This window comes from Scatophagus argus, chromosome 17, assembly GCF_020382885.2.
Source record: "Scatophagus argus isolate fScaArg1 chromosome 17, fScaArg1.pri, whole genome shotgun sequence".
NCBI classification, from domain to species: Eukaryota; Metazoa; Chordata; class Actinopteri; family Scatophagidae; genus Scatophagus; species Scatophagus argus.
In genome coordinates, this window is record NC_058509.1 from 3,745,784 (window position 1) to 3,763,282 (window position 17,499).

At 41.6% G+C, this 17,499-nt stretch overlaps 1 protein-coding gene across 4 annotated transcripts; it reads left to right on the forward strand.

The window, feature by feature from the left end:
- Nucleotides 1-151: 151 nt before the first annotated feature.
- On the forward strand, nucleotides 152-9,029 carry illr4 (immune-related, lectin-like receptor 4). Of its 4 annotated transcripts, none has more exons than XM_046418138.1 (7): nucleotides 152-367; nucleotides 939-1,052; nucleotides 1,395-1,460; nucleotides 1,687-1,758; nucleotides 5,644-5,795; nucleotides 5,906-6,030; nucleotides 6,122-9,029. In XM_046418138.1, the coding sequence occupies exons 1-7, from the start codon at nucleotides 283-285 to the stop codon at nucleotides 6,309-6,311; spliced, it is 804 nt and encodes a 267-aa protein (XP_046274094.1). In that variant the 5' UTR covers nucleotides 152-282; the 3' UTR covers nucleotides 6,312-9,029. The 4 variants fall into 4 exon arrangements, with proteins under 4 accessions (XP_046274094.1, XP_046274095.1, XP_046274097.1 ...); XM_046418139.1 differs by lacking the exons at nucleotides 5,644-5,795; nucleotides 5,906-6,030; nucleotides 6,122-9,029 and adding exons at nucleotides 1,928-2,079; nucleotides 2,190-2,311; nucleotides 2,403-3,234 and having other exon boundaries at nucleotides 165-367; XM_046418141.1 differs by lacking the exons at nucleotides 152-367; nucleotides 939-1,052; nucleotides 1,395-1,460; nucleotides 1,687-1,758 and adding exons at nucleotides 3,269-3,759; nucleotides 3,957-4,037; nucleotides 4,474-4,599; nucleotides 5,309-5,386 and having other exon boundaries at nucleotides 6,122-7,323.
- Nucleotides 9,030-17,499: the final 8,470 nt, after the last annotated feature.

Consider the following 17,499-nt stretch of genomic DNA (forward strand, 5'->3'; position numbering starts at 1 on the left):
AAAAAAGATTAATAGTAATAACATGCATAATTAAAATTTTCATATATTGTTTTTTTATTTATTAATTCATTCTGTAATTTTTGCCATAATTTTGGCTCTGGGGAGATCTTTATTTTTAATATAATATAACATGACAATATTGTCTGAGCAAAGTGAAATGAAACATTCATTGAAACGACCCAAAGCAGAGCTTCTCAAAGCCGTCCCCATCGTTGGTTCTTCTGTTTTTTTGTTTCTTCCTTTTTAACTGTGAAACCCTAACATTTTCTTTCACACTTCTTGATGGTTAGTCACAGTGATAAAATGCCTGAAGATGACGTGGTGTACTCTGACATTAAGTTCACAAAATCCGAGGAAAAGGCTACATGTGAGTCTGAAATACCATATTTTACCTATCTATCTATCTATCTATCTATCTATCTATCTATCTATCTATCTATCTATCATTTGTTTCTTTTGTTTGTTAGAGAAATGTGTCAGAGAAATGCGTGAGATACGTGAGTTAATCTTAAAAGTTTGAAGATAAAGTATTGTATTTGCATATTAGCATGTATGAATATTTACACTGCAGCACTTTCAGTAAAGGATCTGAACACTTCCTCCTGTTCGTCATGTTTATAATCTAATGTGCCAGATATTTTCCTGCTCTTACTCTTATGACACAATAATCTGTTTTGTTGATATCATAAAGCTGCTGTTCAGCTAATCAACTGCAACGTATTGTACAAGTGTTTTCTTTTTTTATTATTGCCCCGTCTGCACTGCACTGACTCCATATTTCATTAAACCATTAAAATCACCCCGCATGGTCGTCACTGGTGAACAGAACTTCTGGTTAGAGATCTGATCAGTCGTACACGTGTGCATATCAGGAACTGTCAGAACTGGTTACTAAAGTGCATGCAAACACACTGTCTGTGTTGCCTGTTGCTCAACAGGTTACCGGCTGCAAGCAGGGTCAAATGGAGGGTCAAAGGTCACGTGGGAGAGGGCGGCCATCGCAGTCCTCAGTGCCCTCCTGACTGCTGCTGTCATCGCTCTCGTCTGTACCTGTGAGTTTCTTCCCAAAGGAAACTAGCTAACTAGGTTGTTTATTCTTTGCAGCCCAAAGCGGCAGTTAGCCTTTCTGAGGTCCACACAGAAACAAAAAGAAGAAGTTCAGATCACGTGGCATAAATAAGACAAGGAAATGCGCTGTGATCCAGTGTGTTAGTGTCAAGAGAAATGACTTGACACATGAAGCCACACAAGTTTAAAGTCAGTTAGTTGTTCAGTTAAGTCAGTTAAGTTGCTCCATATTCATAAACATCATTCAAAATTAATGTTGAAAGGATTCTTTTCTAATAAATAGACTCTTGACCTTTACTGACTTCACTTACTTTTTTCTAAATCAGCGTATAAAAACCTTCAAACCATGGAATATCTCCAACAGCTGACAGCGCTGAACAAAAATCTCTCAGGTGAGCTGTTCCCTGTTTACGCTGTTTACTCCACAAGTTTGTACAAGTCACATTTTGGATCAAACCTGAATCATTTTCCAGTGAAATTCTGACAGGTAACCCTCAATATTCATCTGCCAATTATCTCTCAACTGAACTAACTTTATTGTCAAAATGTTTTGCTGTCTACTGTCTAAGTTTGGCTCTCAAACAGGAAACGAAAATCTTTTCATCCCTTTCATAACAGAGAGACGCTGTGAAGTAAAAACACACAATACAATGCAGGAAGTCTTCCCAGGCAGCCCTGTTGTCAATGCGAGTAAGCAATAGATTTTGTTTTTCTTACATGTTTGTATCACCTGATGATGATTAAAAAATCTGTCAGATACAAGTTTTTCACTTCAAAGTTCCTGCTGCTGCCAAATCACACAAACATGAACAGCGTCTTGCTGCTCCTCACTCACGTCTTTGCTGTAATATCTTCAAAGCTGAGCCATGTTCCAAATGTCCACAAGGCTGGGAGCTCTCTGGAGGACGGTGCTACCGTTTCTCCACTGACCGTTCACCCTGGGAAAAGGCCAGAGGTGAATGCCGATCGCAAGGAGGAGATCTGGTTCAGATAGACAGCAGAATGGAGCAGGTATGACACACTGCCGTTCTATTACATCCTTTTGTTTCTGCATTAGCTGACGCGATCGCTCAGCACAGTGATGTCACATGTTCTACTGCTCATCAACGTTTCCTGTCCAGTCCTTCCTGGTGCAGAGAGTGAGCGAAAAGATGAACAACCCTGAGGACAAGTTCTGGATCGGACTGACAGACTCAGAGGAGGGCAGGTGGTTGTGGGTGGATGGCTCACCTCTGAACACCAGGTGTGACCGTTGTAAAGCTTTTTGCTTTTTTGACAGTTTTCAGGATCCAAATTACCAGCTTTTTGAGTCGCTTCTTTCTGTTCTGTCATAGTTTGACATTTTGGTACAACACAGAACCAGACAACTGGACAGATGAAGACCCTGATGGAGAGGACTGTGTGAGGATGGGAGAGCGAGGACAACCAGGATTTCTGATGTGTTGGTTAGATAAATCCTGCAAAGTGCCTCACAGACATATTTGTGAGAAACAAGCAGAAACTGGACAGCTGAAGTGCGTCTGAAACTGGACGGCTGAAATGTTGTTCAGCTTAAGTCTTTTTTGGCTACATTAAGCAATCTGAGTAGAAGTTAATGTGGAGCTCAGTTTTTGTTTTTTTTTGTACATGTAATGTGATAAAATAAATAAAAGGCAAACATTAAAATGCAATGAAAAATTTGTAGACAAGAGAATGTGTGCAACAAGACGAATGTTTGAATATTTTTGTGTTTATTGAAAGTTAACACCTCCAGTCTATTAATGTTGGTGTTCATTTTTGTGCTGAAAGATGAGTCTTTGGAGTTTGCTCAGCATGCAGACAGGAAGTTGAGAAACGGAATATTTAGCATTACGGCGGTTGAGAAGGCCTTACTGAAGCTGTAAAATCTGCTGCTACTAAAGAAACTACAAGTGAAGTGAATTAAAGCATGAAAAAACACAAACAGCAAAGGAGAACACGTATATGTTTTTTTAGTTTTACCCAAAAGTCTCAATAAGTCTTAATACTGTAAACATCATGTAATCATTTGTCAAGTCCAAACAAAGTGGTGTTTTTGATTCATTTGCAAAAGGTCTTCGTCAATGCGCCTCGAGAGAAATTACATCATTTATTTCATTTACAAACAGGTTACGGGGACACAAACCTCCACCTGACGCCATCTTTTTGTTGAAGTGCAACTCTGCTTGAGTTGGGGCACTTTTGTTGGCACTTGTAAGCAAGCAAAACAAGAACACTAAAAAACTGAATATTTATGAAATATAAATGTTGATTGAGATACTTCTGTTTAACCCAAAGGTTATCCATACATCCATTTAGTTCATTTACAGCATTAAGTGGTCAACTTACAACAACTGAACACTTTGCAGACCATAAAAAATTCTTTTTCACCAACGCATTATTTTTCTCATCTGATTTTACTTAACATTTTATCTTCATTCCACTCCTTTCTTTTCTCTTTCTCGCACTGTGCTGATGATGAGCTGCTGTAACGTCTCAAACTGAATGATGGACGGAGTTACGCCCCGTCTGTGTCCTGCCTCAGTGTTACAGAACACAAACCATTAGATAAAACCTCTTCCCCATCTCTGACTCCTACAGGAAGTCAATCTTTTTGACACAAGAAGTTGACGTATGTGATGTTCCTTGATGTTAAAAAAGACGCCTAAAACAAAGCAGGCAGAGAAGCTGTTGGTGAGTTTAAAACACGTTGGTCGATTTGTTTGTTCATATGCAATTCTGTCAGTTCGATGCTGTCAAAGCTCTCGTAAAAATTTCCAAATTTCTTCCAGAGGGAGTTTTCACTTGTTCTAACGGTAAAATGTGAATGTTTATAGAACAAATGGAAAGATTTGGTTTCCAGCATTTTGTTTTTGTGCTTCTTGTGACAGAAAAGTTCCCTCATCGACTGACGGTCAGGATCTGGAAAACTCATACACACACAATGATCCAACCACAGGGCCACGAGAAAGGTGAGAACCAGTGATACAATGTAAATAAAGTACATTTACTGAAGTACTTTACAGTACCAAAGTGCAAATCTGTGGTATGTGGTGTTTACATGTAGTATTTTATGGCACTTCCAATTTCTACGTCCCTACAACTGACAAAAAAATGTTTTTATTTCACTGTGTTTGTGTGATGGCTTTAATTACCAATCAGACAAGAAGCCAAATCCTCCACTGGGTCAACCGAGTGTTAAGTTGCAGTACAAATGAGGAGCTGACCGTGAAGAAAAGACATGTTTAAGTTTAAGTTAAGGTTTTTTGTCATTTTTCGTCAGAAAACAGGAAATGTGAAAACAGGAAATATGACTATGAAATATATCAAAAATAGTGCAATACCGTGTCCACCCTCTGCACAGATCTGTAACTATTCTCACATCCTTCTCTTCTACCTGTTGATCAGGTGAGGCTCCAGCCTCTGACCAGCGCTCAGAGTCAACTGGAGGGTCAAAGGTCGCAGCAGAGAGATGGGCCCTGCTGGTTCCCGGCGCTCTCCTGGCAGCTGCTGTCATTGTTATCTATCGTCTCGGTACGTTTCTCATGTGGATGGTGTACTGACCTTGAAAGTAATTTCTGCAATTTTGATGACTTCTTCTTTTTCACCGTGATGCATGCCAAGTTGTATTCTGACTCCTCCTGTGTTACTGACAGTTATAATAGAAAAATAGATTTAAGATTTATACCACAGAAATGATTGTGCCTTATATTGAAAGGGTGGTGAGGAGGTCTGGAGAATTTAAACCTCAATGCAATGCATGCTGGGAAGTATGTGCAAGCAAGCCAATGTTTTGTGAATACTTGATTTGATGAGTTCAACTTTGGCTTCTAAACACTTATAACTTGAAACCAACCAACGTCACACTTACTGACAACACAAAAACTTGAATACAATGTTAAAGTGCAGAGGATTTGATGTTCTTCATTCCCAGGATAAGAACTTTAAATGGTGATAATTTATGTTTCCATAGGGCTCAATAACCTGTTTGTAGATAATGTCAGAAGATAATCTGGTATTTTTACTGTATACCTTTAGTGATTTTACAGTGAGGCAGTTAAAATGAAGGGAAAGAAAAACAGGAAAAGCAAGAAATCCAGTCACATTCTCGTTCTCTGTGGGAGGCCAAACATTACTAAAAAAATACTTCCTCTTGGAGGGATACGTGGTCGTTATCAAACAACAAGTGAGCAACCAGTGAGTGTTTGATTTGTGCTTACTATTGTTTTGTCTTTTTTAATAGCTTTTCACAACATACAAACCAGGAAAAGTTTCCTGATACTGAAAGATGAGTATGAAGCTGTGATAAGAAATCTCACCGGTAAGTCAGTCAGTCCTTCCAAAAGGTTCATACTAAAAGTTACTGCTCTACAAATCTGTGCAAATCATAATTTGGGCTGAACTGGATTGTTTTCAGTTTAATCCAGATGACGCCTCATATTAAGACTTTTGTTCCCTGTTACTGCATACCAAACCTGTGAAGTAAAACTGTTTGCCTCAGAGTCAAAGCCAAATCACACAAACATGAACAGCGTCTTGCTGCTCCTCACTCACGTCTTTGCTGTAATATCTTCAAAGCTGAGCCATGTTCCAAATGTCCACAAGGCTGGGAGCTCTTTGGAGGACGGTGCTACCGTTTCTCCACTCACATTTCACCCTGGGAAAAGGCCAGAAATGAATGCCGATCGCAAGGAGGAAATCTGGTTCAGATAGACAGCAGAATGGAGCAGGTATGACACACTGCCGTTCTATTACATCCTTTTGTTTCTGCATTAGCTGACGCGATCGCTCAGCACAGTGACGTCACATGTTCTACTGCTCATCAACGTTTCCTGTCCAGTCCTTCCTGATGCAGAAAGTGAGCGAAAAGATGAACAACCCTGAGGACATGTTCTGGATCGGACTGACAGACTCAGTGGAGGAGGGCAGGTGGTTGTGGGTGGATGGCTCACCTCTGAACACCAGGTGTGACTGTTGTAAAGCTTTTTGCTTTTTTGACAGTTTTCAGGATCCAAATTACCAGCTTTTTGAGTCGCTTCTTTCTGTTCTGTCATAGCTTGACATTTTGGTACAACACAGAACCAGACAACTGGACAGATGAAGACCCTGATGGAGAGGACTGTGCGAGGATGGGAGAGCAAGGACAACCAGGATTTCTGATGTGTTGGTTAGATAAATCCTGCAAAGTGCCTCACAGACATATTTGTGAGAAACAAGTAGAAACTGGACGGCTGAAGTGCGTCTGAAATGTACAGTACTGTGCAAATTTTTAGGTGTGAATAAATGCTCGAAAACAAGAATGCTTTCCAAAATAGAAATGTTAATAGTTTATTAACTGAAACAGAAACAGCTGTGTAGGAGGCTTAAACAAATTCTGCTACTACCAAGGTGAGGTTGCAGAACACCACGGCAAGACTGAGCACAGCAACAAGACACAAGCTAGTTATACTGCAACAGCAAGGTCTTAGAGATTTCAAAGCAGACTGGGGTTTCATGTGCTGAACATGTGCTGTTCAAGCTCTTTTGAAGAAGCACAAAGAAACGGCAACGTTGAAGATAGTTGACGCAGTCGTCAGCCAAGGAAGCTTGAGACAATGTAGACAAAGACACATCGTGCTTACTTCCCGTTGAAATCCGAAGATGTCCAGCAGTGCCATCAGCTCAGAACTGGCAGAAACCGGTGGGACCCAATTACCCCCATCTACTGTCCGAAGAAGTCTGGTCAGAAATGATCAGCAGCCAAAAAGCTGTACCTCAACGAAACAAAGCCAAGCAATTCAAATATGCACAAAAACATAGGAACTGGGGTGCAGAAAAATGGCAGCAGGTGCTCTGGACTGATGAGTCAAAGTTTGAAATATCTGGCTGTAGCAGAAGGCAGTTTGTTCGCAGAAGGGCTGGAGAGCAGTACAATAATGAGTGTCTACAGGCAACAGTGAAGCGTTATGGAGGTTCCTTGCAAGTTTGGGGCTGCATTTCTGTAAATAGAGTTGGAGATTTGGTCAGGATTAAAGGTGTCCTCAATGCTGAGAAATACAGGCAGATACTTATCCATCATGCATTATCATCAGGGAGGTGTATGATTGGCACCAAATTTATTCTGCAGCAGGCCAACGACCCCAAACATACAGCCAACGTCATTAAGAACCATCTTCAGCGTAAAGAAGAACAAGAAGTCCTGTAGGTGATGGTATGGTCCCCACAGAGCTCTGATCTCAATATCTTCGAGTCTGTCCGAGATTACATGAAGAACCAGAAGGATTTGGGCCAGCCAACATTCACAGAAGATCTGTGGTTAGTTCACCAAGATGTTTGGAACAACCTACCAGCCAAGTTCATTCAAAAACTGTGTGCAAGTGGACCAAGAAGAACTGATGCTGTTTGCTGTCAAATCACCAAATATTGGTTTGATTTAGATTTCTTTTCTGTTCATTCAAATTGCATTTTGTTCATTGATAAAGATAAACCATTAACACTTCTATTTTTCAAAGCATTCTTACTTTACAGCATATTTCCACACCTGCCTAAAACTTTAACACAGTACTGTAGTTTAGCTAAAGTCTCGTTCAACCTGCTAAACAATCTCATCTACTAGATGAGGTGTAGCTGAGTTATTTTTATGCACCAGTGACGGGTTGTTGTCTGATCAGACAGGCAGGCGGACAAAGGTAATTCATCTCGTTTCGTTGTTTATTCCCGGGGGAAGCCGTGGGTTCTGAGGGGAACAGGGTTCATTTCATCCTTTTTTTTGTGTTGCTGGTGTTGTTTGTTTATCGTGTTTAATTTCATTATTAATTACAAGCATTATTCGTTATTAATAACGAACAGGGATGGCTGATACGGAGCCTCGTATGAGTGGATTGAGTGCTCAGTGATCTATTGGTGATGCCTTAGGGCTCGGGTAGGAGGGGCCGCGCTCCGTTTCTCACTCAATACAGCGAGTGAACGAAAGAGTTGCGTGTTTTTCCTCATTCTTACGCTACCATTTCCCTACTGAAGGTAAGAACTGTACACTAAGCACTCTAAACTTCATAAAATATGCTAGTAATAGTTTGCTCCGTGCCAGCGCGACGTTAGCAGGAAGGGATACTAGTTTGTGCTGTTTTATCGTTGAAAGAGTTTTCTGTAGACCGAGATAGTGTGCACATGGCGGTGCGGCCATATTGTATTACCAACTTTGTCGGTCATGTAATAAACTGGAATGTGTTCATAGTAAATGGGTTGTATGTATGTCATAACTCAATACAGCGAGTGAACGAAAGAGCTGCGTGTTTTTCCTCACTCTTACACTACCATTTCCCTATTGAAGGGCACAACATTTGGAGGCACCGCTGGGATGTTTGATTTGAGGACCACCCCCGAGCTATAGTGGAAACCTCTCGTCGATTATCCCCCAATACTACCCAGGCATCGGAGAAGCGAGTTCAGCGAGGAGATCAAAGCAGGTGGTCTACAGACAAATTGGCAGCCTTCGTCCTGAAGTGAGCAAATATGACCACTAGGGAGCACCAAAGGACCAATAAAGTCAACTAAACCCCTGTTTTACTGCTTATGCTCGATTCTCCGATAAAATGGAGTCTGAATTTGAGAACCTGCAACTGGAAATCAAAGGTGCACTGTACAAACTGACTGTAGAACAACTGATTAAAGTATACAACGCACTAAAGATATCGGGACCGGGAGAAGAACAAGTGACTGGCAAAACACGCAGCCAGTTGATTGCACATGTAATAATGTATCTCCAACGGGAAGAACTGGCTGACTTAGAGGATGAGGGTATGTCAGACCTCCTTAATGTACAGGACATTATAGATAAAGTCCAAACGACAACCAACCAGAATGAAGGGGAAACCCTGACCCAAACTGATGACCAACAAAACTTACGAAAAGAGGTAGAGGCACTGAGATTGTCATTACAAGTTAAAGAGAATGCCTTGTATGGACTTGTGAGCACAAGTACAAACTCCCCAGCAATTCAGTCAGAGTTTATTTATGCATACTGTCTTAACTGGCCTACAAAATGATAATATTAAGAGTGACCTGCAGCGTTAGCTCCTGCAGACGACCACTTCAGATGAACTGTTGGAGAAACTGAACATTGCCTGCGCCAATGAAAAGGAGAGACAGGATAAAAAGAAACATGCCGCTCCATCACGAGTAACTAATGTGACTGTGTCCAGTCAAGTGAAGCTCCTGTGGAAAAGAAAAGCACCACTCGACAAAGCACAGCCACTCTGCCTCCGGATCTGCTGTCTGAGATCAAAGAAATACGCTCTGATAAGGTGTTGTTAAAAGATTTGAGAGCCGAGGTTTCCCAGATCAAGGAAACTATCCAAAGGTCCACACCTGCACCCCTACAGTATCCCCCATCAAGCAGAGAACCAGGAACTCTTTCTGCCCATTGTCCATTGTTTTCATCCCCCCAGCACTCACCTTATAAGACTGAATCAAACGCCATGCTGTTCTACAACCAGCAGCGGTATCAGAATATCAACGAGCTCATTGTCATGACATCACACTCGCTGGGAGGACAGTAATTAGACCTGTGCAGTCTGTCAGGTCAGTGTACCCTGTCAGCATATTTAAAACAGACCACACCCCAGCTACGTCCATCCACCATGTTCAGGCACGTAGCCCTAATTCAAATACCCCTGCTCATGACCGGTGGGACCCTCCTGTTGATTTGACTCACCTGAATGAACAGCAGAGAGAAATTGTCAGCCAGATGCTAAGAGAGGAGTCTGGGTCATTCTCCAGGTTTGATGATAACATAGGCTGTGTGAAAAATCTGCAAATGAACATCTCACTAAAAGATTATGAACCAGTGTCAAGGACTTACCTCTCTGTTCCAAAACCCTTGTACAACGAAATGAAAGACTACTTACAGGATTTGATAGCGCAACGGTGGGTTGAAAAGTCTGCCTCTTCCTGCTCTTCCCCTGTTGTCTGTGTAAGAAAAAAAGAAAGTACCCTGTGCTTATGCATTGACTACAGAGAGCTCAACAAGAAAACACACCCAGATCGCCACCCCATTCCTAGAGTGCAGGACATTATGGACAACCTGGGAGGAAACACACTCTTTACACTACTGGATCAGGGTAAGGCATACCACCAAGAATTCATGACCAGAGACAGTAGACATGTAACGGCTTTTGTGACCCCCTGGGGTTTCTATGAGGGGGTCCGAATCCCGTTTGGCCTCATGAATGCACCGGCCGCATTCCAACGCCGCATGGAGGAGTGTCTCAATGGTTTAAGGGATGAAATATGTGTGCCTTATCTTGATGATGTCCTTGTATTTAGCAGAACATTTGAGGATCATGTCAATGATGTTAGGAAAGTGTTGCAACGTCTGAGGGAGCATGGCATAAAACTGAAACCTCAAAAGTGTGAACTGTTCAAAACAAAAATACGGTACCTTGGGAGGATTGTGTCAGCTGCTGGAAGCAGAATGGACCCAGCTGATACTGCTGCAGTCACAGCCCTGAAGAACAAGCAACCAGGCACTGTCGGTGAGTTAAGAGCTATCTTAGGACTGTTGAGTTATTACCGGCAATATATCAAAGACTTTTCTCGCATTGCTAGTCCTTTGTATGACCTCCTTAAAGCACCTGCACAAGTTGATACAACACAAAACATAAACAAGAAGTGGTGAACAAAATGAAACACCAGAGGAATTCCTTCTAGTACACCCATAGAGTGGAAGGATGTGCACCAGTCAACCTTGGAACAGTTGATAGACTATCTCACTCAGCCTCCTGTTCTAGGTTCTGTACCAAAAGCAGAATGGAAAGCTCTGTGTGATTGCATATGGTTCCCGTACTTTAACTGCATATGATGTTATTGGAGCAGCTACACAAGGAGTGGAAAACCAGAGTCCGATGTGTCTTGGTCCATGGGTGTCTCAGTTAAAAGTGTAACTGTAAATGAAGGAGCACCCCTCACTTCCCTGACAACAGGACAGATCAAAGATGATCAAAGGAATGATCCTACTATTGGACCAGTGATTCAGTACAAACTGGGAGGAACAAAACCATCAGGTCCAGGGATAAGACAATTCAGTTCACAGGTTACATGTCTTCTCAGGGAGTGGGACAAGCTTGAGACCAATGAGAGTGGAGTAATGTACAGGAAAACAGTGAGCAAAAGTCAGTTGGTGCTTCCAGAAAAACACATAAGTACCGTGTTAAATGAACTTCATGATAATATGGGCCATCAGGGAGTAGATTGGACTACATCACTGATTCAGGACCGATTTATTGGCCTTATATGCAACGAGACATAGAGGATTATGTCACAAAGAGATGTGTGTGCCTGAAACACAAACAGCCAAGTCATGTGACAAGAGCACCGCTAATGAACATTGTGACCATGCAACCGTTTGAACTTGTTTCTGTTGATTTTTTGCATCTTGACAAATGCAAAGGTGGTTATGAATATATTTTTGTTATCATTGATCATTTTACACATTTTGCTCAGGCGTATGCCACGACTTCCAATCAGGAAAGACAGCTGCAGACAAAATCTTTAACGACTATGCACTGAGATTTGGTTTCCCCACAAGAATCCACCATGATCAGGGTGGTGAATTTGGAAATGAACTGTTCAAACAACTGAAGGAGTACTGTGGAGTTACTGGGTCAAGGACTACTCCCTACCACCCCCAAGGGAATGGACAGGTTGAGCGGTTTAACCGTACTCTACTTCAGATGTTAAAGACGCTCACAGAGAGACAAAAGACTAACTGAAAAGATTCATTCAACAAACTGATTTATGTATATAACTGTACTCGGTCTGAAGTTACAGGTTTCTCCCCCTTCCACTTGTTGTTTGGACGCTCTCCACGTTTGCCAGTTGACATGTTGTTCACAACTTGACCCCAGAACAAGGAGATGGTAATCATCACAACTACATGGAAAAGTGGAAACAGGGCATGGAGGAAGCATACCAGATCACACGAGAAAATGCTCACAAAGCTGCTGTGAGAAGTAAGAGACATTATGACAGTGAAGTGAAAAGCTCAGTGTTACAGCCTGGAGATCGTGTTTTAGTAAGGAATCTGACGCCTCGTGGCGGTCCAGGTAAACTGAGAAACTACTGGGAGGATATTGTCGATCAGGATGGCATTGCGGCAAATGTGTAATGAGAAGAATGATCTGGAAAGGAAAGCTCATGAAGCCCCGCAGAACAGCGAACCGGATTGAAAACACAGAAACTTCTCAGATCCCCGTAACCCCTCAGCAGGAGGATACACCAGAAAACCATAATCCTGAAGGAAACTCCACTCACAAGGCGGTCGTAGCCATCAGGAGCATCCTGGACGAGGTGTTGAACAGGATCACTGACATTGACACCCCTGAGGAGGAGTCTGGACTGGTGGATAAAACAGCTGTAGCATACCCTCTGAAAGATGGTAAGAGACTCGACTGATGGTTTTAAGGTTTATTGCCGATCCATAAACCAGCTCTATGAACCAACGTGAGAACTGACAAACAAAAAACAAAACATCTCCGTTTCCACCTCTGTCCACAATAAAAGGTTAACAATCACAGTACTTGTCAATCACAGAGTTTACATATATAGTGTACATACACGCATAACAAATAATCAGTTAATTCAGAAATAATTATAAATACAACGCACACCAACCTTGTGCCTCCTCGGGGAGTTGCCATAATGAACTCAGCCTTTTGATGTTTTGTCGTTTCTGTTTTGTTGTCTTAAATTTTTTTTTTCTTGTAACTTAAACTTTTATTGTTTGCCATTAATTCCTTCCTATCCCAACGGCCTTTTGGTTTCCCCGGCAACGCAACATAAGGAGCCAGTGCGAAGTAGTGATTTTCAAAATAAAATCTCTCTATTTACAAAACGGAACCATTAACTCCATAACGGGCGTAACATATAATTACATTTTTTACATGCATTTCTTTTTTTATTATTATAAGAAACACAACTCTTGAAATTTATACATGTAAGGATATCATGTTAAAAGCATATGAAGCAAATATTTCATTTTGGGATTAACCTATCAACAATGCACACGCCTTCTGGTGGACAAAACAAGAAACAGCAAATACAAAACAAAAGAAATGGGTTTGCTATGACATCTTTCTGAAAGAGGGTGGAGAGAAAAATCAAGGCCCTCCTTGTTCAAAAATTTGTCAAGGAGTCAATCATTTGCCTTGTGGCAAAACTGAGAAGAAAATTTAACAGCTACCCACCAGAGGAAGAAAAGAGACTGTCAGCACTGCTGGAAGAGGTGGATTTGCTGCTGGAATACATGATCCCACCACAGGAAAATAAGGAGACAAAAGAGGTCACGGATCAGGGGTGTCTCTTCAAGAAAATCACCTCTGACAATTCCAGCAGCCAGTGCAGAACTATCGCTAAGCAGCTGTGTGATATAATATACCACTATCTACAACCCAGAAAACAGAAGCCGCAGCATATAGGGGAAATTAGGACTGAAGTGGACATTTTTATGGAGCTGATGTCCAACTGGCTCAAACAGCAAGCAGAGCAGCACGAGAGAAAGACGGACAAGGTGAGTGCTGCTCTGAGGAAGATCAAGAGGGTGGTGGGAGCCCTCTGGAAATGAAAAGTGACACTTCAATATTACTCCAATATTATGTTTCCTGTTTTATTTAAAACCCCACTAAATTATGTTTTATGTGTATTTATCATTTTGATTAATTCCATATTTTTAATTGGTGTTGTTATTTAGAAACAGTGGTCGAGATGTCATTCAAATATCAAAATCGACGAAAACAAACAAAGTTCTCGTTCTGCCATTCCCAGTTGCGGTTGCCAAGCAACAGCTGGCTTGTTTGGGGGTGGAGCTTACGAGGTTTGACATGCTCATGATGTCATAATGTCATCTAAAGATCAAAGCCAACTGAAAGTGGTTTTGGTTCAAAGGCAAACATTCCGTCTGGATGTCAGGCTGTAAAAAGGACCAAAATCCAGTCTTTTCATAAGTTCAGACTTGACTTCAGACGTGAAGATCTCCACTGACAACGTCTTACTCGTAGAAGAAGCCCCAGGAAATCATCACTTACATTAACCTCCGGATACTTCACTTTTCAGCACGTTCATTGCGTTCCAAGGAGACGAACACAGCGACTACAGACCGTCAACACGATGCATTCAGCAAACAGAAAAGAGAGCAGGAATCAGACCCTTCCCCTTCGCCCGCTTGTCCAGGTGTTCCTTGACAAGCTGGCGGAGGTACAGTGGACCGAACTGGAATCAAGTTCTATTGACATGACAATGGAAGATGTTGTGAAGCAGTGCAGTTTCAACGCAATTCGTGCTATGAACAGATATGAGACATCTATACAAAGCCAGTCAGAGGAGAGCGATTTATGCTTCATGCAAAGTCCCTCCACAAGTGTTTCTGCACCAACAAAGAATCTCAATGCATACAATAAAGAAACACACAAGCATCTGGGTGAAAGTATTTCACTCACTTTTGCAGAGGTGAAGGATGTCCTGGAGTATGTCCACTGTCGGAGCCCAGAGGAAGTGACAGAACATGTGATGAGAGAAATAAAGAGGTGGATAACCACTGAGCTTTACAACAGTTTTAAAAATCGCCAAACCAGCATTGAAGAAAGTGAGACGCTGCTCTCCAAGTCTTCAACTTACTTTCAGAAGTTACTAGTACATCGCATGGTGAAAAAATTTAAAATTTGTGCGATCAAGATGGCATTGCGGCCAATGTGTAATGAGAAGAATGATCTGGAAAGGAAAGCTCATGAAGCCCCGCAGGACAGCGAGCTGGTCGAAAACACAGAAACTTCTCAGATCCCCGTAACCCCTCAGCAGGAGGATACACCAGAAAACCATAATCCTGAAGGAAACTCCACTCACAAGACGGTCGTAGCCATCAGGAGCATCCTGGACGAGGTGTTGAACGGGGTCACTGACATTGACACTAACTTTGACATTACTACAGACGATTACGACCAGCTGATGTTCGGCATCCAGCAGGATACAGAAAAGGCAACATTAGAGATTGTTAGACTCATAATGGAAGAACTTAAACGGAAGACAGACGGCACCCCTGAGGAGGAGTCTGGACTGGTGGATAAAACATCCTTCTGGAAGAGGGTGGAGAGAAAAATCAAGGCCCTCCTTGTTCGAAAATTTGTCAAGGAGTCAATCATTTGCCTTGTGGCAAAACTGAGAAGAAAATTTAACAGCTACCCACCAGAGGAAGAAAAGAGACTGTCAGCACTGCTGGAAGAGGTGGATTTGCTGCTGGAATACATGATCCCACCACAGGAAAATAAAGAGACAAAAGAGGGCACGGATCAGGGGTGTCTCTTCAAGAAAATCACCTCTGACAATTCCAGCAGTCAGTGCAGAACTATCGCTAAGCAGGTGTGTGATAAAATATACCACTATCTACAACCCAGAAAACAGAAGCCGCAGCATATAGGGGAAATTTGGACTGAAGTGGACATTTTTATGGAGCTGATGTCCAACTGGCTCAAACAGCAAGCAGAGCAGCATGAGAGAAAGACGGACAAGGTGAGTGCTGCTCTGAGGAGGATCAAGAGGGTGGTGGGAAACCTGCCAGCACTCTCAGAGAGCCCTCTGGAAATGAAAAGTGACACTTCAACATCTGCAGTAAAAGAAGCAACAACTGATGTCACAGAAGAACCAGATGTCACTGATGAACCTGATGAAGCTCCACGTGAAGCTGCAGCACAACCAGACCAGGAGTGGGAAGAAGCGTGCCAACTCATGGTGACAATGCTGGTTGAGAAGATTATCAAAGATAGCACTATCAGTCTGTGCAGGAACAATACTTTCCTCATCATCATGACGCTGAAAAAGATGCTCTTGGCAGAGATTGCAGGCTGTGACGCTGTAATCAAGCCCAATCCAGACGATATTCAACAGATCGTGAAAGCGGTGAAGAAGAACCTGTACAAGATGATGGGCGGCCCACGGAAGATGTTCATTAAGCTGCAAGCAAAAAAATCATGGCTTTATGAATATATAATTAGTAGTCTAAAAGAGCATCTGACAACACCACAAAGAAAGACCGGTATTAAACAGTTCTTCAAATCTCTTTTCCGATTCAGAAGTGGCACCAAAGAGTAAGCAGTGGCGGGCCGAACAGACCTTTACCAGGCTGGAAGAACTGTCAAGATTATCCTGTGTGCTACCAGCCTCATTTCAGCTCTGAGGACATGACATGGACATTTACTTCATATTTTATGGTAAAGGCAATTTAATTGTAACAAATAGTTAAATGGATCGTTAAAATAATCTGAAATGGGAAAGATGTTAGATCTTGTTGGTTTGCCTTCACACCTCAACTCTCACTGCATTTGTTGTTATCACAAAAACTGACGCCTTCTCTTCGAGAGGAGACCCTGAGTCAGACCCAGGACACGATGGAGGGATTATCTCTCTTCTGGCCTGAGGACGTCTTGGTACCCCCCCCGGACGAGTTGCTGGGGTGAAGTCAGTCTGGGCTTCCCTGCTAAAGCTGCTGCCCCCACGACCCAGATTCGGATAAGTGGAAGAAGATGAGACGAGACAAGAGACTAAAAAAGTTCATCACTGACAACAAATACTACAAGAGTGTTTTCTTTTTACCTACAAATGCCTTTTTATCTCCCGAGTCAAACTGTTCCACAGGAATTAAAAAAAGGTTCAGACTAACAGTAAGCAGTAAACACACATGCAGACATAAAGACAGCATGGCTGAAGATCACACACTGAACACAAATGACTTCTGTTTGATTTGATTCATACTGTAGTGACTTGTGTAGTGGAAACATTCACCAGAATGTCAAATTGTGCACTTCTTCACTGGACAAAATATTTTACAAGGCAAAATATAAATCCACAAATTGATGTTTTTATTTTTATTTTAAAAGTCAAAGCTGAGCTGTTGAAGTGAACATTTCTGGACACCAAAAGTAAGCTGGAGATGCAGAGAAATGAGATAAAATTGAAAAAGTCAAACTAAATGCCTCTATTCTCCCCCTCTGAAAGTGATTTCTCGACTTTACTGCCTCATCAAAACAGTGTTTTGGATTTTAATTACAGAAACTCTAAATTTTAGAAAACTTATGTGCCTTCTTGGAAAGGTCCACATAATTATGTCAAGAAAAATGAAGTATTAAGTATTAAATAAACCAAACCAGTTTTGGCTGATACTTTTGCTTTATTCCTTAAAAAATGTGTATGTTGTTAAAAATCAATCAAACATTTCACATCATTTTGGATTAAATGACACTATATGCCCTCTTGTGGGTTTTGTCCAATATTATGTTTCCTGTTTTATTTAAAAACCCACCCAATTATGTTTTATGTGTATTTATCATTTTGATTAATTCCATATTTTTAATTGTTGTCATTATTTAGAAACAGTGGTCGAGATGTCATTCAAATATCAAAATCGACGAAAAC